The 21,368-nt window shown below is 37.0% G+C and overlaps 1 protein-coding gene across 13 annotated transcripts in view; it reads right to left on the reverse strand.

The window, feature by feature from the left end:
• Nucleotides 1-5,587: 5,587 nt before the first annotated feature.
• The window catches only part of ATP2B1 (ATPase plasma membrane Ca2+ transporting 1), a 105,074-nt gene continuing 89,293 nt past the window's right edge, over nt 5,588-21,368 (reverse strand). For 8 of the 13 annotated variants that reach the window (XM_024107412.3, XM_042859834.2, XM_042859835.2 and 5 more), the window contains 7 exons: nt 19,460-19,651; nt 19,002-19,215; nt 18,631-18,842; nt 15,758-15,865; nt 14,897-15,079; nt 14,484-14,570; nt 5,588-7,007 (listed from right to left, as the gene is read on the reverse strand). In XM_024107412.3, the coding sequence (XP_023963180.2) occupies nt 6,696-7,007; nt 14,484-14,570; nt 14,897-15,079; nt 15,758-15,865; nt 18,631-18,842; nt 19,002-19,215; nt 19,460-19,651 (1,308 nt within the window). In that variant the 3' untranslated portion in view covers nt 5,588-6,695. Of the gene's footprint in view, nt 7,008-14,416; nt 14,571-14,896; nt 15,080-15,757; nt 15,866-18,630; nt 18,843-19,001; nt 19,216-19,459; nt 19,652-21,368 lie in introns of all 13 variants that reach the window. The other 5 variants (XM_042859836.2, XM_065560353.1, XM_005279137.5 and 2 more) reach the window with 3 other exon arrangements.

The following is a 21,368-nucleotide window of genomic DNA, read 5'->3' on the forward strand; positions in this document are numbered from 1 at the left end:
AAAACTAGGATGGGAGGTCCCAACTCACAATTTTTCTCTATTGTTGTCAGTTGGTCTGAAGCCAGCAAGATGGTTGCCATTTCTCTACAGAGTGAGGTTGCTATCGCCCATTGTTTTCAGTGAGACTGAAGCCATGTCCACAGGCAAAATGGCTGCCATTCTATGGTTCAACGGGTAGACATGACACAGGAACTGTGAGGAGCAGCAGAGACACTGTGAAAGGGGAGAGAGGGGGAGATGGAAGGGATAGAGGTGGGGAAGGGGAGTCTCCTCCAAGAAGCCTAGCAGTGCTGCCAAAACACATGAATTGATCACAAGTCACAGGATTCTAGGTGCTGACAGAAGGATGTTATGATGCAAGAAGCTTCTCTGATCCCACAATTTTCAGGCTTGGCAGAGCTGTGTGAAAGCTTTTAGGGTTACAGATCTGCCCTGCCTTCAATATATGGTCCTAAAGCAGTGAGACAGTCCTGGAGCAGTGGGAGGCAAGGAAGAGAAGAGTCAGGGAAAAGGAGAATCCCCAAGGAGGAGATATTGCTGGGTCTGGGGGAGGGGAGGGATTCAAGGTAGTGATAGGGAAACTGCCATCCATTTCCTATCTCGGGGTGAGGAGATAGTATGTCAAGTCTTCCAGTTGAGCAGACAGGGAAAGGTGTGCATGGGTGTGCATATAAAGGATGACTTTTTTAATCTGAAATTCTCGCTCACACACACAGCCAAAAGAGTAGAGGGGAATGAAAAAGCCCATATGGAAGTAACTAAGAAAAATCATGGGTGGATACTCACTAGTGCAGAAGATAAGTTTCCATCGTAAAGCTCCTAGGTTGATAAATGTACCTATCAGGCCCTTGTGGTTTTGGAAGGCCTCTGATTCTTCCAAAGTTCAGAATGGAAGGGAAAACTGAGAAAGAACTGTATCAGTTCCTCCCCTTTAGAGAAGAGAGGATGTATGACTACTTCCATAAGGGAAAACAAGGGCTACATGAATTTGGAACTTGGTGGGGGAGAACGGGACTAAGAAAGAAACCCCTCTATGCTTCAAAAGAATCCCAGAACTACTCCAGGACCTCCTTGTTTAAGGCAAATTTCCTTCAGGCATGGAGGAAACAGGAAAAAAAAAAAGTGTTTCCACACTATCTTATGGTTCGCAGGCAAGCATGAAGATTTGTTGGTGTCACATGAGGTAATATGGCATGGATCCCAATGACAGCTATCTTTTTCAACTCAGTCATGAATGTTTTGTTCTATAGAATCTGTAGGTGAAAGGGAACATTCGTTCTGAGGGCAAGGTATCTTTTTCCTTTGATTCTTTAAGAGGATGGGGGTGAGCAATTTTCCTTTACCATTCTCTGCCACTTTTGGTCAAGCAATACTCCAACTAGACATCCATCTTGAAAGGTGGGACAGATGCTATAAACGTTTTTCCTATTAGTCTTCCAAGAACAGACTCTTGCATCCCTTCTCACCATAATGGTGGCCACAGAACAAGAGGATTGGTTCCTCCAGTACAGACAGCAGTAAGGGATGAAGCTGCAGAAGTTTTGTTCTATTGGGCTGGTGCATATTGTCTTTTATGTTGGGCTTTTAAACTTCATGCTTAAAGAAGGGACATCCTAGCAAAGCTGGTGACTGAAGTGAAGACCTCCAGGATGCCAGCATTGCTTCGTTGCTTCTACAGAGGCAGGCATTGGCCTCTATTTTAATCCATTTGATCCATTATAATTTTTCAGTAGGCATGACTGTTTTGACCTTGCAATCCCATTCTGACACGGATTTTTGTCCCTGCACCAGGGTTTAGTCTTTTGTTAAAAGGTATATAATGATATAGTTGAAATAAAACCAGGTCCTAGTGAAGGTCACAGTAGCTGGGGTGAGATATTTCCCCTCTTCCTGCAGCCCTAAGGATCCCATGCTTGACTTCTATAAGCACATCCCGGACAGTGATAGGCCAGGTGGAAAGTGGCCATGGAATGACCTGTAATCGACATAGAACAGCGGAAGAGTCCCTGTGTAGCTAGAGGAAAGAGGCATGCTTGCTTTCCTTAAGTCATAACCATCCAGTACACCAGCTCTTCGAGCACAGCCATTGGGGACGGAAGAGAAGGATAATGGTGCTTGTTGTCAAAGTTGATGAATGAGTAGGAGTGCATATTTTTAACCCCTTACCCCTGCTACTGAGAAATTAGCCTTCTCTCTTGTTGCTAGATTTCCTTTTTTTTTTGGTGCAAAGTACCTCATCCTCACTTTAGTCTCTAAAGTAGTGCTGCCATACATGCAGCTGGTTCTCTTTTAATGCTTTTTTGGCTCTGAGCTAAGCATTCTGTAATGCCATGTTCTGTGTGGGGGCCCCAACCCATCCCATATCTTCTGTATTCTCCTGCTCAGGAAGAAGCCTGTGAGCAAAAAGGCATTTAGTAGGTGCCTTTAGAGGAGAGGGAATGGACTCCTGGGCTTAGACATGGCATAAACCATCTCCTTGATTGTTGCTATAGGCTCTTCAGAGGAATGTAAAAACTCTGTATGCAAACTGGGAAAAAGAAAATAGACAGGAATAGGAAAAAAAAAATCAGGAAAAGAGGTCCACACAAGACATCCTCAGAGACTTTCAACAGAAAATGGTGAAAAGAATGGAGATCTCCTGGGCTGTCCATGTGGAGGAAAATAGATGGACAGGCCTCACCTGGTGGCCAGGCTAATCCAACAAAACTTTAGTTACATCAGTCCAAACAGCAGGGGGGGCTCCAACATACAAGAGGATCAGCAGACATGCACTCAAAGGAAAAAAGCCTTTAGGACCAATAACTAGTCTCTGCATCTGAAGAAGTATTACTGAATTTAAGATGGACATTTTACTCTGTTTAAATCCACGCAAAGTTCAATGTGAATCTGATCATTCCAGCGGTTCCAATTTCTGCATAATTTAATTTTTTTATTGATTTTTTTAAAGTCTTATCAGCCCTTTAGGACAATTTCCAAATATAAGCCCATGAAGTGTCTTCTGGAGTCTGCAGCAAGCCTCAAACAATAGCTCGAAGAGGTGGTAACATCTGCAATTCATCAATAGGTTATTGACTCTAAAACCTAATGATGGTAAAGACAGAGTTCAGTTTCTCTGAATTGTTTAATTACAAAAGCTACCTGTAATATGCTTATCCAGTGTAGTTGATTTGAAGAAGTAGGAATCATATGGGTTCATATCTAGTCCTTGCTTAAGGACTTTTGTACCCTACAGTATACTTAGCATTGCTTTGGGGTGACTAGAATCATCTGTTTCCATTACCTCTTAGGAGACTATTCCACAATTTAGATTTTATCAGGGAGGACGACAGACGGTAAAGTGGATACAGAAACAAAGAGGTTCCATATGTAGCAATTACTACTACTTTTTGCCCCATTTAAGACACTTAATTTCAGTTTGAACAAGACTCGCTGCCTTTATGTAAGTTATTCTTTGCATCCCATTATTCATCCTATTTACAATGACTGATATTTGATATAATTAACCACTATTTTGTAAACAAGATTTATATTAAACCATTCTTCTGGCTAAAATGTTAATTCAGTACAAATAGAAAAAGTCAATGTTGCATGATCATAGTACAGTACACATTTTACAGCATGTAACAAACTCAGTATTGAGAGAAGTTGTAACATTTCAGGAGCAAAGTGATTACAGTAGTAGCATTAACTATCCATTTTCAAAATCTTAAACTGTACTGTATTACATTCAAATCAGTCCCCAATCAGACTGGAGATGAACAGCACATTTATTTATTTGTGTTACAATGAGCAAGACAAGTAAACCTTACAACCAGAAAGGTAATAAAGGGCTCAGCAGCTAAAAGTGATAATTATTTTTATAAGCTTAACAACAACATGTCATGGTTTGTTGAGATCACAACAAGAAAGAAAGCATTTCCCTTTTTAAACAAGTATTCCTAATTTCAGGTTTCACTTACACTTGCTATGAGGCAAAGTCAATGTACTGCATGTCAACATGATCAGAAGGAATCATTTGTGCACAAAGCCTACACATTTTTATGTTTCCCCCAACTGCTTAAGTGTATAATTCAGTTTTTTTAAAGGTATAATGGAATCATGACCACCATTAGGACGGGGAGAGGGGTTAATTTTAAATTAAAGGTAAAAGTTAGCATGCAAATTCAATTGCACTGGGCAGGGTCATTTTAAGAAAAGACTTAAACAGCTTCCTTCCATTTTAAAGCTATCATTTATTGAGGAAGTTATTCTGAACTAGGTAGGGAGAACATCTGAGCCTATTTGAAGTCAGAACTCTGCCTAGTTCCTAACTTAACATTTTTTCCAGTTACATCTAGTATTCTAAGAAGCTCTGGGAGAAGTTGTCATATAAAAGTGTTAAATACAAATATCCTGTACCTAGAAAGGAAGCCTCCTTCTTTCCAAGTCTATGGGCATAACAGAAAAAAAAAAAAATCTCGGAAGGCTTAAAGAGTGGTTGACAGTGGGATACAGTGCTTGAAACCCCAAGAATGATTGCCCCCACTAATTTTTTTTTCAGTTTTAACAAGCAATATTTTCATTGTTTTCCCAAGAACTCCAGAGAGTTTATATAGATCACACCCATAAAAGAGAGCAGTCTTCTCACTCTAAGTCTAATGCCTTTTAACCCAGTTTCTTCTGCATCCTGAGTTTTTAGATTCCGCCCCCCTTTCCTATCATTACTAGCCTGATTCCTTCAAGTAGTTTATGCACTCCTCTACCATGTGGGCAACTGGTGTCTACCTTCAGGGTTCAGACATACACCAGGATCCCTTGTGTGGCTAGTGCTGTGCCTATGAAAATCTACAACAGCTCACAAAACTGATTTAATAGTTTGAATCCTGATGGTACCTGCTGCCATAGCTCAGAAAGGAAAACACTATCTTTAGGGATGTAGGCAGTCTCCCCCAGTCAACCATGTCTATATCTGGACTACTTATCTGAGCTAGTGAATATCATCAGGACACTCACCCTGAATTAGTTCCACTGGCTAAAAATAAAACTAGGAGACAGGTAAAGGTGAAAAAGTTACATGCAGAAGAGGAAAGCTATGGAAGAATGGGATTCTGGGGTGGGGGAATGTTTGGTAGAACAATAATCCAATTGGTGGAGACAATGTGACTCTTATTCACCCAGTTGCTAGCAGGTCATTTTTTGGTGCCAAAAACTATTGCTTAACTAATAACATGCAAACAACTTGTCAGCTACCCCATGTGAGCTAACCTGATTTTATTCAGATTTTGAAGGGTTTAATACAGTAAGTTATATAAATGAAAAAAAAGACATTTACTATTCACATTACGTCTTTTCACCCTGAGATAAATTTTTCAGCCACAATCAGTCAACCAGAAGTATCCATTTGACTCAATGAAGATTTTTTTGAGTGCCTTAACTTGCATCCATTCTGTAGGGCAGTCACCAACATTTGATTTATAAAAGTGCTTTTTAAATGGGGCTGTTACCATCTTGAAATTGTAGTTTAATTTTACTAGTAATATAAAGCAGTCTACCTTTTCAATGTTTCCAATGAAGCTGAGAAAAATCTGTAAAAAACCATCGCTGCATATTTATTTTAATAAAAGGGCAGATTTATTCATGTTTACAAACAAATTCCAAAAACAAAAAGGAAAACAGGTATGCTACCTACTAACAACCTTTCAAAATGCCAACAGCCCTCATGCTGTATGAAGGATTCTATATATTAGAAAAATCAACACAGTTCCACTCACAATTCACCAAGACAGCACTATGCTAACATGTTTAGACAAAAACAAAAAGGACTAAGGTTCTGATGTATTTTGATTTAATCCATTTTGCCTGAGATAACAAAAGTATTTCAAGCAAGTTCCATCACATATTGATGTCCCGCATTAAACAATCCTCTACTAAATTCTGAACAAAAAAAGTTATTCAGTAAGTTTCTCAAAATTTTTAAAAATTAAACAGTTGTTTCAAAACCATTAAGTAGTAAATGTATTTAAGAAACTAATTAGGACAGAGGCCATAACTTCATTAGAACACCACTGCTCATGTTTTTACAAAGCATTAGTGTTATCTATTTGGCTATTAGTATTAGCAATTTATCTACAATATTTAACAAAGTAAATTGCAGGCAAAATTTAGTACAGTTTCAATAGAAACACCCTTTTCCTGAAAATACAGCAGTATTTGAAGGACTAATTTTTTTCTCTGCATCATTTATAAGGAAGCTTCCCATCTAAGAACAGGAACAAAAAAGTATCTACAAACCTTGTAAACAGATCTGTATCATTTATAAACATAAATAATCCAAATTATTAACAGCCAACAGCAGAAATTTAAGTATCGATTCAATGATCCAGGGCTTCTTTGCCCTTCCCAGCCCCCCCCCAAAAGGATCAAGATAAACTAAAGTTCTAACACACTGTTCAGGACCATTAAGTACAACTAATGATCCGCAGGTCACTTATGCCGAGTTACCGTTTATCTGTCAGAGTTCATTATTATCCCCGCACCCCAAAAACACCCTCAAGTCTGGCAGAAAGCTTTTTTAAAAAAATAAATCTACATTCGTACAAGTGTGTCTTCTGTTGAAGTCCAGGACAAGACTATTATCTTGTCCATCACGTGTGAAAAGACCCAGTTTCAATTTGTTTCTTTACAATGCAGCTAGTGTGTTAACATTCAGCTTACAATCAGAGTGATGTTTCCAAACTATGTAGTGGGCTCCCTGGGGATGAAGAGGTAGCAGACTTGTTCATGTCTGTTGTAAGGTGAATTCCACTGTCAACCGCATTGTTATTTTTGTTGGGAGACGGGGGAGGAGTGGAGTTGCGTTTCGTTGGAGCATCATCTTCAGCGTCAGTATCATCAATAAGGGGAATATGAGGCTCAGAATCTTCTATTCTAAACTCAGGATGTGTCATAAAATTGTGAATTGAACTTCGTGTCTCAGGTTTTTCTAACCCTTCATATAAGGAACTACGAAATGCATTCACCACTCGGATCTGTAAACATGAAAGAAATACAAAAAACTGTCAGTATGCTGCAGATTTACTAGTAGTGAATATGGTTCTTATGAGTTTGAATCCACAAACAGCTAGACATGAGTGAATCGAATTTGTATGTAATGTAGTGGAACTTGCAATAAACTGTAAAAAATGAGGAGCATTTCAGTAGAGCACTGCCAATCTACAGTTGGAATAAAAATTGTAGAAGTGTACTGTAAAAAACTGAAATGTCTAAAAATTCAAAGTAGTGCTAGAATTATTTCATTGCTTGACGTGGACTAAATGTTTTCAAAAAATGAAGTCAACATGAAAATTTTATCCAATGTACTTATTCACAAATTCAACAAGTTTTACTAAGGAATGTTTTATTCAACACCAAAGGGAAACGGCTAAAAAAGTTGGGGCACGCAGGGTTACTATTTCTCATGCTGGGAATTAGGATGTCACTGACTATGAAAAAGCCAAGCAAGTGTTCACCGAATGTCACAATGATTGGACATTTACCAGCAGGACTCATGCAAAAGATACCTCTACAACAGCTGTAAATATTCGAGTATATACCTATTTGCCACAACAAAATACATTTCCCCCCATAAAAAGTAATACGTTCTGTGCCCCAATTTGTTAAAAGTGGTAATAAATTACAAGTTACATTTTGCAATTGTTTTCCATTATGTGCAAAATTAAGTTTTTCCTGATGCCTTTCAAAAGGTGAAAAAGTTAAGCATTTTAAATGCCTCCACACGAGCTAAGTGGCAGATACAAGAACCTCTTTTTGAGAACAGTGTATGAAAATTCTCAAGCCATACAAGTATTGGAATTGCTGCACATTTCAGTATGAAGGGCACCACTGTAAGATTTAAGTAATCACCTTTATATACAAGTGTGCATCTCAAATGACAAAAACATACAAGACAACCAACCAATGTGTAAGCTGTCACCGGCTAATTATAACAAATTTTATATATACACACATGGCCATGTCTGTCTTCTATTAAGAGGTCAATTCTTCTCTGTTTTTGGTGCAGAGATGCACACAAGAGTCCAAAAAGCTTCATATATACTGCTGAAGTTGTATGGCTTATGTACCATTTACAACTATTAGGTTCATGACATTAGAAGTGGTCTGTTAATTTGCATTTTAGAGCCAAAAAATGATTTTCTACCAACCTAGTACAATTTGTTACTTAATGAGAAGCTGATAGAATGTACACTCCATAAAAGTTAACAGGTTACAGAACTCTCTTAGGTAACATGTTGAGATCCAAAAATTAACCTTTGCATTTAGCATCTTTAAGAATTTTCTTTAGCATTGCCATATAATCCTCAAAGTATTAGTTTTGCTAACTGTTCAGTCTGAAATCTAAATCCTTAACTATTAACTTGTAATTAAATGAGTACCTATAAAAACCAACACTAATATCAAATCCTTTTTTCAGTGTCAGTTTTGCCTGGAAAAATGTAATAGGAATGCTTCGTCACTTCTGTAGCTCCTTTCACTGAGGCTCTCTCAGGAATGTAATAGAAGTTGGGTATTATTCCCATTTTACCGGTGGAAAATGGATGTACAGAGAATAAGTAACTTGCCCAAGTAAAAGTAAATCAGCATAGAACCCTGGAATAATATGCAGGTCTGATTCCTAGTCCTCTGCCTTCATCAGCAAATTCCCATGATCAGCTGGTTCAGTACTATTCAGTTAGGCCCTGATTCAGTAAAGAATTTAAGCATGTGTTTAACTTTAGATAAATAGTCCCAATAAAATAAAAACACTCAGGTTCTTTGCTGCTATTAATTCAGCACTAAGGCCCTGATTCAGCAATGACTTCCCTTTGATTTATTTTATATAAAAACCAGACACGTTCTCACACCCATCATCATAGCACCTGAGCAATAAAAAAAATGTACACTGACAGAACCCAAGACATGAGAGGCACTGAGGAAGTGCATGCAAGAACCAATTAACAGTGAAAAGAAAATATAATCTACATACAAGATTGGCACCATTCTGTCAAAGACTGCACTCCATCTAGTCAAAGAAAGTGCATTTTGGCACCATCTCATGCAAAGAATCCTAGAGAGCCTAGCTTCAAATGTCTCAATCAGTAAAGCTGTGTATGTACTTCCCTACAATCTGAAAAGTCTTGTTGTTACCGAGTTAAAGGGTTGAGGTCCTTACACTAGTTTCAACAGGGAAAGACCTTGTTACAAATAGTTGACTTAAAAGGTATTTAGCACATCCAGGACCACTTACATCTCTGCATTATTAATGACTTACAGCTTTAAATATCAGGGAAACCATGTCTGACTCTGGTACACTTCCACTAAACTTCCTAGACATGTTTGACCATGAAGAATCAAAATTAATTCCTGTTCTTTGACTGGGATCCCAGTATATCAGAAGCGCTAACAAAATCTGATGCATTCAGCAAAATGAGGTCTTTGGAGTCTATAAGGGCACCTCACATGAAGGCATGCTATGGTTGTTTTTTGTTTGTTTGTTTTTTGTATAAAGAGTCACCACAGAATCTATTAACCAACATTAGTTTTACAACTGGTGTGGTTCTAGTTAGAACTGTGTTCTTTTCCACCTTAAGGGAGAAGGTGAGTCAGTTACTTCTCTGCTGAAGAAAGGATTCAAACAGGTTGAGTTTTGCTCCAAAGATTACAGGAGTTCATCCTAATCTCTTACGGCAGAGCTCCACAGCCAGGCACTCCTTCAAGAACGGAAGTATTTAAAATAGAGGCCACCATGGCAGTCACCATAAAGTGAGTGATGGTTGCGGATTCATCTCCTTCGCGCCTTTCTCGAATGCAATGAAGAATTTGCTGCAATTGGCAAGAGCTTTGTTAACAGCACTGAATTTAAAAATAACCCATGAAGGGGGGAAATCCACATATTATATCAGCATAAACCAATCCACAGCATGTTGCATAAATAACCTCTGCACTCATTCAGCAAAAAAAACTTTTACCAATTAGACCTAATGTGTATGAGTTAAGCTCCAATACATCATCTTCATTTTTGCTATGACAATCTTAAATTACCACAAACATTTGAGCCACATTAAGAACATGTCAAATTAAAAAGAAAGAACATTCAAAATTGAGGACCCTCTGGCCCCAGTTGATCAGGCACAAGGGTTATTTTTTGCAAACATGTTAATGCATCAATAAATATATTAAATTAGACTGATCATCTCCATTGTCCGAGCTGAGTGAAGAATAGTACATTTTCAGTTTTAAGTAACTGAAGGGTTAAGAGTAATACCATTAAGGAAATCTGAAAATATAACCAGTTCTCTGTAACAGTGTCCCTTTTACTTCAACTGTTAGTCTAGATCAGAGGTTCTCAAATTGTGGTGTACAACTCACCAATAGTTCAAGGAGCATTTGCTGGCCACATGGTGCCGGCTTGTCCTTATCTCTAGGTGGTAAATCACATTAAAAAATTAAAAGTATTACTTTTCAACGTAAGTAATGCCATAGCTGCCACAGGGAGGTTAAGGTATCTCAAGGGGGTGGAGAGGTAGTTCTCAAAACACCACTATGATGTGGTCCATAATATGAAAAAGCTTGAGATCCTCTGCTCTAGATATCAATGTGTGGTACATAATTTCACATTGCTACAAGATCCTGCAAAAATCTAGGGATGATAGTACAATTCAGAGATTGTATCAGCACCTTAGTTACTCTTAAATGGCAAAACTGTACAGTTTATTGATAGAAATGAATTCCTCAGTTTATGTAGACAAAGGTATTGCATAAATATATATTCAAGGAGTATTTTAGAAGACAATTTGGTATGTATTATAAACATATACAACATAATTCTGCCGATGTTATCAGGCCCCCCACCACAAAGGCTAAATTGTAGCTTTCCCTTATATGCCCACACAGTGATGGAGCGTTATAAGCACTCCACGCATATTTCCCTACCTACAAGGCTCGCATAAGGGCAGCCCAGAGTTGCAGCCTCAAAGCTCAGGGGAACACAGGGTCAAATTATTCCCCAATGATAGCTTTTTTAAAAGCTAAGAATGGCCATACTGGGTCAGACCAATGGTCCATCTAGCCAAGTATCCTGTCTTATGACTGTGGCTGGTGCCAGATGCTTCAGAGAGAATGAACAGAACAGTGATCCACCCTGTCATCCAGTCCCAGCTTCTAGCAATCAGAGGTCTAGGGTTGTGTCTCTGAACATCTTGGCTAATAACCATTGATAGACCTGTTCTCCACAAACTTCTTATTCTCTTCTGAACCCAGTTTTATTTTTGACGTTCACAACATCCCCTGGCACCGAGTTCCACACAGACTGTGCGTTGTGTAAAGTAGTACTTCCTTATGTTTCTTTTCAACCTGCTATCTATTAATTCCGTTGATCCCTGGTTTTTGTATTGTGAATTGGTAAATAACTCTTCCTTATTCATTTTCTCCACACCAGTCAAGATTTTATAGACCTTTACCATATCTCCTCTCAGTTGTCTCTTTTCCAAGCTGAAAAGTCTCTTTATTCTCTCCCCTATGGAAGCTTTTCCATACCCCTAATCATTTTTGTTGCCCTTCTCTGTACTTTGTTCCAAATCTAATATATACTTTTTGAGATGGGTCAACCAGAACTGCATCCAACATTTAAGGTGTGGGAGTACAATGGATTTATATAGTGGCATTTAATATTTACTGTCTTGTTATCTATCCTGTTCCTAACGTTAGCTTTTTTGACTGTTGCTGCATATTGAGCAGACGTTTTCAAAGAATTATCCACAATGAATCCAAGATCTCTTTCTTGAATGTTAACAACTAATTTAGACCCCACCATTTTGTATGTATAGTTGGAATTATGTTTTCCCATGTGCATTACTTTGCATTTATCAATGATGAATTTCATCTGCCATTTTGTTGCCCAGTCACCCAGTTTTGTGAGATCCCTTTCTAACTTTTCAGTCCGCTTTGGACCAATCTTGAGTAATTTCGTATCATCAGCAACTTTGTCTCCTCACTATTTACCCCTTTTTTCAGATAATTCATTCATGAGTATGTTGAACAGTACAGATCTTTTGCAGACCCCTCTAGTTACCTCTCTCCACTGTGAAATCTGACCACTATTCCTACCTTTGTTTCCTATCTTTTTAACTAGTTACTGATCCATGAGAGGGCCTTCCCTCTTATCCCATGATTGCTTACTTTGCTTAAGAGCCTTGGGTGTTCCTAGCCTCTGTTTGCCAGAAGCTGGAAATGGGCGACAGGATGGATCACTTGATTACCTGTTCTGTTCATTCCTTCTGGGGCACCTGGCATTGGCCACTCTCGGAAGACAGGATACTGGACTAGATGGACCTTTGGTCTGACCCAGTATGGCTGTTCTTATGTCTTTCTGAAAGTTCAAATAAACTATATCCACTGGATCACCCGTGTTCACATGCTTGTTGACAACCTCAAAGATTTCAAATAGATTGGTGAGGCATGATTTCTCTTTATAAAAGCCATGTGGACTCTTTCCCAACGTATTTTGTTCATCTGTGTGTCTGAATTCTGTTCTTTACTATAGTGTCAGCCCATATGCCTGATACTGAAGCTAGGCTTAACGACCCTGTAATTGCCAGGGAGGAGGCATGGCTCCTTCTCTACCTTGAGACACTGGCTATCAGAGCTGGGTGCCAGGACAGGAGTAAGTATGCTGTGCTCCTTAAAGCAGTGTTGCAAATTAATCCCCTTTCCACACCAGGACAGCAAAATGCTTCCTGGCCGCTCACCCGAGGGTCACGTAGTTCTGTACTACCACTTGCAGCAGGCTCTGCTTAACAGGCAGAATGTAACCCAAAAAGTTTCTTTCCATATATGGGAAATAACTAATGAACATTCCCATAGACATCAGATTTTAAAATACAGTGCTGTACTGCACATCCCTATTCCCACAAACAACAGAATGTACTTTGTATTTATGTGGCACTTTTCATTTAAAGATTCTAAGTGCTTTACAAACATCAAATGAATTAAGCCTCACAACATCCCTGTGAGGTAGGGAAGGATCCTCATTTTACAGAATGGAAAACAGGTAGACACACAAGTGACTTGCTCAAGCGCATACAGGAAATCTGAATCAGAAACAGAGCCCAGAGGACCACACTTTCTTTTTAAGAAGAAAACTCCTGAAAGCTCTAAAAGAGTCTCTGCCAGCACTTAGGCCAGCAATGTGCAAGTTCTTAAGTTAGCTAACTACTTTTCAGGCTAGTTAACTAATTAAGTTGGTCACTTAGCCAACCCATAAGAATGTTTGCAAATGTTAAAAGGTAAATTATTAAAACAGGAGGGAAACTCATCTAGTCAAAAAAGTTTAATCTTTTTAAACATTTGTTTAAATAAAATACTTGTATATTTAATCTATAAATAAGTGTGCAGAAAATACCTACATGAAACAGATATAATTGAGATTAAGGATATAATGCATTTAAAGTATCCATTTTAGAATGAACTATTACACTTCTAGTCTTAACAGAAGAAGGCTGAAAAACCCGATGCCACTTAGTTCAGAGAGCATAACGTAAAGAGAACAGAGTTAAGTAATTGACAAAACATCCCCTGCACTGGAAGTTTATGTATTGCTGCCAAATGAACCTAGAGAGAGAGTTATCCAGTTTGAACGAAATAAGGTGTTTTACAATTCAAATATTTTAATGTTCTTACCAATGCCCCTGGTTGATTGGCTGAATGCTTCTGCAGTTTTCTGTATAGTTGGAAATTTACTACTATTGTAACTATTTGGAACAAGCCTATTTTATTAACCTTGTACCCTGAAGTTAAAAGATAAATAAATATTGCCATCTTGTTAAGAACAAGTCCAACAAAAAGTGAAGCATTCCGATCAGAAGCAAGCTTTTATTTGGTCTATATTTTAAACTTTGTAAAAACTTTAATTTAAATAATTTAAAATCAGATTATTTTGCCAGAGAAAGTGTTAAAATGTAAAATATGTAACTTTCAACTGTGTGTTATTTTAAATTATGGTTTATTTTCAAATTGGTATTACCTACTTTTGTTGGACCAGTTTAAGGTTATATGCTGCATTGAGTAAATTATGAACATTTTCATAAAATGAATCATTAGAGGCATATACTCGAAAATTTACAACAGTTTTCCTATTTCAGTTTTTAAGAAGTCCCTCTGTACATGAATGAATGAAGGCACAGTACATACAGGCTCACAGCTTTCATGTTTAAGTCTTTTCTTGCAACTGTTTCCATCTGTTCTCTAGCCCTCTAAGAAAAAAAGTCTTGAGGACTCCACTTTGTGAAAAGAAAGCTTTATGAAAAGCCTGAACAATGAATTTAAATACTAAGGAGAAAATGAGAAACGTTAGGTGTGTGAATTAGGAAATGTTAATTTCATGCACTTAGGAACACACACTCACACCCCACAGTAGTAGAAGCAGTAGTAGAGGAAAACACTACATGTGTAGGGGTAGAAATATTTGTTACATCATGATGCTGGCTGGCGATGGAAGGTTGCCGCCTTAGAGCCCCCTGAATGGTACTTCCACTCTGGAAAGCATTCACTACATCCATCTGCAAGGAATCAGAGATTGTGACAGCTTGCTCAGCAAGAGAGAGAGAGAACAAGAGAAAGGACCATCCCATCTATAAACACACAAGAAGTAAAGAAAAAAAAGGCACTTTTTATAGAGAGATACACAGGCAAGAGTTGCATTTAGAGCTGAAGAAAGTAAAGAAGGAGCTTGAGGGATTACAGAGCCATCCATACCCCCATCTTGAGAAAATCTCAGTCACACAGTTTAAAATTGTCACCTTATTGGGGTAAAGGGGACAAAGGGGAAGATTTAATTAAAAACCTCAACTACCACTGTCTCCTCCTACCTTTTCCAAGACCATACCTGAGTTTGTATCCTGTTCAGGCCCCTAAACCACAAGATCTGACCACGACGCAGTTCTCTTTCAGCATGATCAATCTCTTCTACATCTTCTGAAAATTCTTCTTCAGGAATCTCCTCCTTCTGTGTTCCATGCCCAGCTTCTTTAAGGAATTTCAAACGGCTGGTTGGAATTGTTGAGATCAGCTAAAGATGAATGAAAAGATGTATAAGAATTAACAGAAGAATGGTAGTAAAAATTATATTTTTTTAAATGTAGTTTAAGTCACTGAACACACAATGTTGAAGTCTTTGCCATTTTGCCTTTAACCTATAATATTACGCAAAAACTATTTTTAAAATGAAATGCATCTTTCTGCTTCAGAGATACAACTTTCAGTGTAAAACAACTGTCCTGATATCACCCTATTCACTCAGTATTACTGGACACTCTCCAGCTAAGTAACAGCTGCAAAAAAATGTGAGAACTCATCCCCCTACAACCTCATTTCAAAGGTGTGCAGCTCAACTCAGGCTATTGAAATTCTAAAATTAAGTGCAAGCTCTTCACTAACTAAAGAAATTTTAAATTAAAAGCATAAACCTACATTAATATAATGTTACAGTTGTCTTTTTTTTTAAACACTATAAGAGTCCGGTAATGCAAAAGTTAGAAAAACTGCCAAATTACATGTCTGTTATTTATTCATGTGGCCCACACACAGCAACGCCCACTTAAAATTCTGAAACATGTTTAACATCTTTTGCATGTCAATACAATTCTCATATGTACCCAAAAAGAAAAACCCAAATATATCAGCAAAGCAAAACATGAATTCATCTCAGGCTGTCTTAGCTTGTACACACAAAAAAAAGGTGATTTACCTGGCCCCAGAGTAGTGTTCCCATTCCCAGGAAAATGGACCATAGCCATTGTTCTATTGTAAGTTCTGAACAACTGAAAGGTTTCCCACCAAACTGTACAATAATTATCTGTGGAAAAAGTTAAAAAAAAAAAAAAAGTCAGAAAGCAATACTTATTGAAGTTTGTAAATTAGTGAATGTAGGTAGTAGGTATTGTGAATTTTAGCTACTTGGTGCTTCAAATGTAACACCAGTCATAGAAGCTGTTTACGTAATATATTAACTTTAGTTTGCCATTTTAGTATTTTGATCCCCTGCACTTCCCCAGGCACCATCTTCAAACTACCTTTATTCCGAACCTCAGCTTAGATACAGAAGAGTTCTCCTCCATGCTTACCTTGTACTTCAAAAGTAAAATCTGATTGTAGTGATAATTTAAACAGTTAATCTGGTTCAATTTAACAGATAAAATACAATAATATTTTTCTTTATGCCTACATCTAGAAAAACAGCAGATTTTACAGAGACCAAGATTTAGGTTTACAATTTACTATTTTTTCCCTGTTAGACAAAATACAGATGTGTAGTACCCAACCTAGAGTTACAACTCTGCTTTGTATAAAAGCAAGTACTGTATCAAGTGGACTCCCCTCCCAGAACTAGACATAGTGGTAGTATTTTCCTATTTTAAAGATTGTCCAAAAAATAGCAATTAACACAGCACTCATTAAACTGCATTTCTACACCTCCATTTCAAGCTTAGCAGCAAGTATAAAAACCAAAGAAGAGTTGATTAGGAACCATAATATGAGGAAAAGTGAAAATCTGAAATCAAACTAGAAATTAAGGTTAAGTGCAAATTGTAGTAATTATCCACGCCTTGTTTAGTGAGGGCAGCCAAACATATGCTATCATAAGCATATACACATTTGTATGCTTTACCTGTCAAAATTTAGAGAACTTTTAGGAAAACCAAAATACCAGCATTAAAAATTAGTATTTGTAGTGTACACACACACACACACACACACATACATTACAGCATGGTAGCACTCAAATTTGTGTATCATCATTTTAAGTTAGCATTTGGCTAACTAGATCTTTTCCCTAAAGCTTCACATATTGTATTTTAGGCTTTAAAAAAAAATCTCAAATTACTTTAAAATTAACCTTGTACTATTGATTTTTATTGTCTGTCATTTGTATTAGGGAGCTCTCAAGGGGCATCAACCAAGATTGCGGAGCACAGAGTGCTCGGCACTGTACAGACACATAATGAGAAACAGACATGTCTTCTCTTTGAAGAGTTCCCAAACCAAACAGCCAAGACAGGAAAAAAGGACAGGAGACAGTACTAATCCCATTTTATGGATAGGGAATTGAGGCAGAGAGATTCAGTTCCAAGGATACCTATTTTACTCCTTTTAAGGAACCATCTTGCCCCACTCAGCAAAGCGTTAGTTTTTTGAACTCTGGTACTGAATGAGACAACCTACTAAATACATTGTTGGCACTGATGTAAAAGTAAAAGAGACTTCAGTTAATGAACTGGAAGCCATCTGACCAGTTCAAGTTTTGTTTTATCTAGCTGACAAGTAGGGATAAATCCTTTGTTTCACAATGCTGTATCAGAGTTTTAATGTGTTACAGTTTCTGTAGAATACTTTACATTTGCAAAGTGATGCATAAACAATCTTTAAAAAACAACATCTTTGAGGTAGGTTAGTCTTAGCCCCATTTTATAGATTGGGAGGATAGAGAAGTGAAGTAACTTGCCCAGAGTTATACAGCAAATCAAGAGTAAGAGCCAGGATTAGAATTCTCAGGTTCCCTGATCCTATTCCTGTGTTCCTGTCTCTAAATCACAGTGCTTCCTTGTATCATAATTTTTTGGAATTTCAAGTTTTCAGGTAAAACAATCTTAAAGGTGCGGGTGTGTCTTGGCAAGGCTAAGTGGCTATTTTATACTTGGCAGTTAAATGTTATGTCAAAAACATAGCGTAGTATTAAATATACGTTTCAGTACATTTCTAGTTCTCCTGATGAACCACTATCACCATAAAAAATAAAAAGGACCTGTTAGAAACAAATGTGAAACCACAAGTTTAAGAGTCCAGAGAACATAGTTAAGTTGTCATTCACATGTGTGAAGCTGAAAGATACTAGAATTACTTGGGCTGGAAAGTTAGCTGCCATGTGATTGAAATATTTAAAATTTTGGCAGACTGTATAGTCTGACCAGTTCTTTTAACATGTCCCATATACAAAAAACAAATAAAAAAATAGAAGGGTCCCCAGATGTTTGTAGTCATTAAGCTTAGAATAAGTTAAAGGAAATATAACCTCAGAGTATAGTCAATTTATGTAATTTGTTGCAGCAGGACATTCAAATACTTGATTTGGTGATGCTGACATTTCCAAGCTGATTAGGTATAATTAATTCTCACTTTGTAAGGTATAAAAAAAACTGATCAACACTGCATGTTTGATAACGGTACACTTTCTTCTAATGGGTCTTAGTTCAGCTAATTATATATAGGAAGATACTGCACTTTACAAGTGTTCTGACAATGGGTGACTTGTATTTAGAACACATTTAGGTACATAACTCTTCAAAGTCAGATTTTAAAGTATTGATTTCTATAATGGGAAACTGTTCAATATTTTAGGCTCAAATTTTACATTTGTAACTAAGTTTTAAAGCTCAATTTAAAATGGTCTATATGAACCAACTTCTCCTCCCGTGTTGACCAACGAAGCTGTTCATGGTTATAGATACATAAACCTGATACTACTTTCTCTGGAAATGTTGAGAGACCTTTAGTGCAGATTCACCAGCAACAAATAAATTAAATATGACTAACAATATTAAATTAAAATCTTCAATTACCTACCTGCACAATAAACGTGCCCAGAACAATAATACAGAAGATGGCATTGTTGAAGATTCCTTCAAAAACATTTCTTTCACCATGGATTTTTCGGGCATTGATTTCATTAAAAAGTTGCATCATCACAAATGTATTAAAAACAATAGTGTAATGCTCTGAAGGGGGAGCATGCAGAGGTGCATTTCTTCCACTATCAATATCAAAAATTTTCTCACCTGTGTAATAAGACATTTCAGTATCATGAATTAACAAAAAAATACACAATTAGAATCAAAATATTAAAGAGGTCAGGATTAACATGACTAAGATTGAAATGCCATAATAAATTAGCTTTAACTTCTAGAAAATGAGCAAAGCTTTTATAATATTCTTACCAGCAAACAGGAGTGTAAAGACTACCACAAGCTGATAGACTGCATGACCCAAAATATTCTTCATCATCGTGCGAGAGATCAGAGGTTTATTTCTCCCATAAGGTTTCCGCAGCAAGAGAGATTCAGTAGGTGGTTCCGTTGCCAAAGCAAGAGATGCTAATGTGTCCATTATGAGATTTACCCACAACATCTGCACAGCTTTAAGTGGAGAATCCTATAAAAAGGATATGTTTCCTAATAGATAACACAATAAATATCCTAGAAATGAACAAGTTGCAGCCATTAAAAAAACACTTGCTATATGGAAATTTGGTGTATTGCTTTGAAGAGCAGTACATTCTTTAGAACAGCACGCAAAATGGTGACTTTGAAAAGATTTCAGTATGCAAGAGTTCAGTTAAAGAGGCACATGTTTTCAGATCTTAAATTAGTTGAAACCAGCTACAACCAGTACCTACTTGTGTAATACATGCTCCTGTGAACGCAACAATTACTGCTACGACATTGACAGTAAGCTGGAACTGAAGAAATTTGGAGATACTGTCATAAACATTTCGTCCCCACATAACTGCTTTAACAATGCTTGTGAAGTTATCATCTGTGAGAATAATATCAGAAGCTTCTTTAGCTACATCTGTTCCAGCAATACCCTGTTAGGAAGAACATACATAGCAACACTGTGAATCAAAACAGCAGGAATAACTGATATCTAGCATATTTAGCATAATAATTACATTTCTACTACACAACTTTCAATTAAGGAAAAAAGTACAACACTAGAATATTAGGCATACAATAAACTCACTTTTGGAGAACAAATATTGTTTCTTAAAAGGTGTGAAGAAGCGCAAAATTGAAATGCAAGACTGAAATTTTAACAAGTTAAAGATACCGATGTGGATATGTATTTAAAAATTATCAATAAAATACAAAAGTTGAAGTACTTTACTGAGGCAGGTACCAAGGGATAAACACATTTTATATGCTTAATCAAATTAAGCTCTTGTGCTCAAACAATAAATCATCCTTTTGTTTAGTTTAAGCGTCTTTTTAGTTTTTAATTTGAACCATTAGATAAACCTGACCTCTTGACATGGTTTAAAAAAAAAAAAAAAAACAACCACATGTAACTGCATTGAGGAAACAGTTATTTTTTTAAGCAGGTGAATAGCTTGGGCAATCCAATAAAGAAATTATAAAAGTTAAGGTAGTTTTCTCATCAAAGTTTTATTTCACTGACCAGTTAACTTATTCTCTCAGATTATCTTTACTAAATGCTTTGTTACAGGAGCAGTATGTTTGCTACCATGTATACCAGCACAAATATCAAGATAGTGATGGTCAGTTGATGTTTTAGTTAAAGCAGGAGTCCGCACAGAAAGCTGGAGTCTTTAAACCTAGTGTCTTTTTTTATTTCATTCATCATTTCTTGGCAATGGATTAGTAATCTTGGGGAAAAAACCCATCCTCAATATACTAGAGATTCATGGTCCACAGTACTTCTCCTGATAAGACTCTGTCATGATTTTGCTATAATTTAAGTACTATTCATGCTTTGCCATCCTCATTGTAAAACTGTCCCTGTAAAAGATATCACAGAAATATAAACTACACTTTAACAGCTGAAGTGTGCTGTAATCTGTCTATGGTGTAGTAATATTTAAAGGAGCCTCTCTAAAGGTGCTACACAGGTAAAACATAACTACACAGTCTCAATCAGAGCAGACACTTTCTGCTCTTGTTTTTGAAAGAATATAAAAGGTGAAATAATTACACAAAATAATGACAGACTTGTCTGTGTAGTTTCTCGTTATTGAGAAAATACATAGACATTTATTATCTAAGCTTATGTGGCTCCCCAACCAACATGGTTGGTTGAAACGGCTGAAGTACAGTAATAGTATTAAGTCTTTCTGAGCCACCAGATAGTGCAGTAGTACAGTACTGCAGCTCGTGCACCAAATCTAGCTGATTTATATAGGTTAACAGAAATTAACTTCATATGAGCAGAAACAATGTACCTTTTGGAAGATAAACTTTTGTTTTATAATATGATATAATATAATAGAATGCTTCTCTGCAAAAAACAGAAAAACAAGTGTGTATGTATACAAGGCACAAGCGTTGGGTAATGAGGGTCTGAGATATATCAGTTAACCATTTATAATTTTTTTTTAAATCCCATTGGAGGCTAAATTATGTTTTATAGATTTCAAGGAAGAGTATAGGACTATACCCCTCCCCCACTGAATGTAAGATACTGGACCAGTTGGTAGCAATATTTAATGACCTTCATTTGTGCAAACACTCTTGCCAGGAAGTCAACTCCCAGTGTCAAGAAATTAAAAATACATAGGCCACAATACT

The sequence above is a fragment of the Chrysemys picta genome, chromosome 1 (genome assembly GCF_011386835.1).
Source record: "Chrysemys picta bellii isolate R12L10 chromosome 1, ASM1138683v2, whole genome shotgun sequence".
In the NCBI taxonomy this organism is placed as follows: Eukaryota; Metazoa; Chordata; order Testudines; family Emydidae; genus Chrysemys; species Chrysemys picta.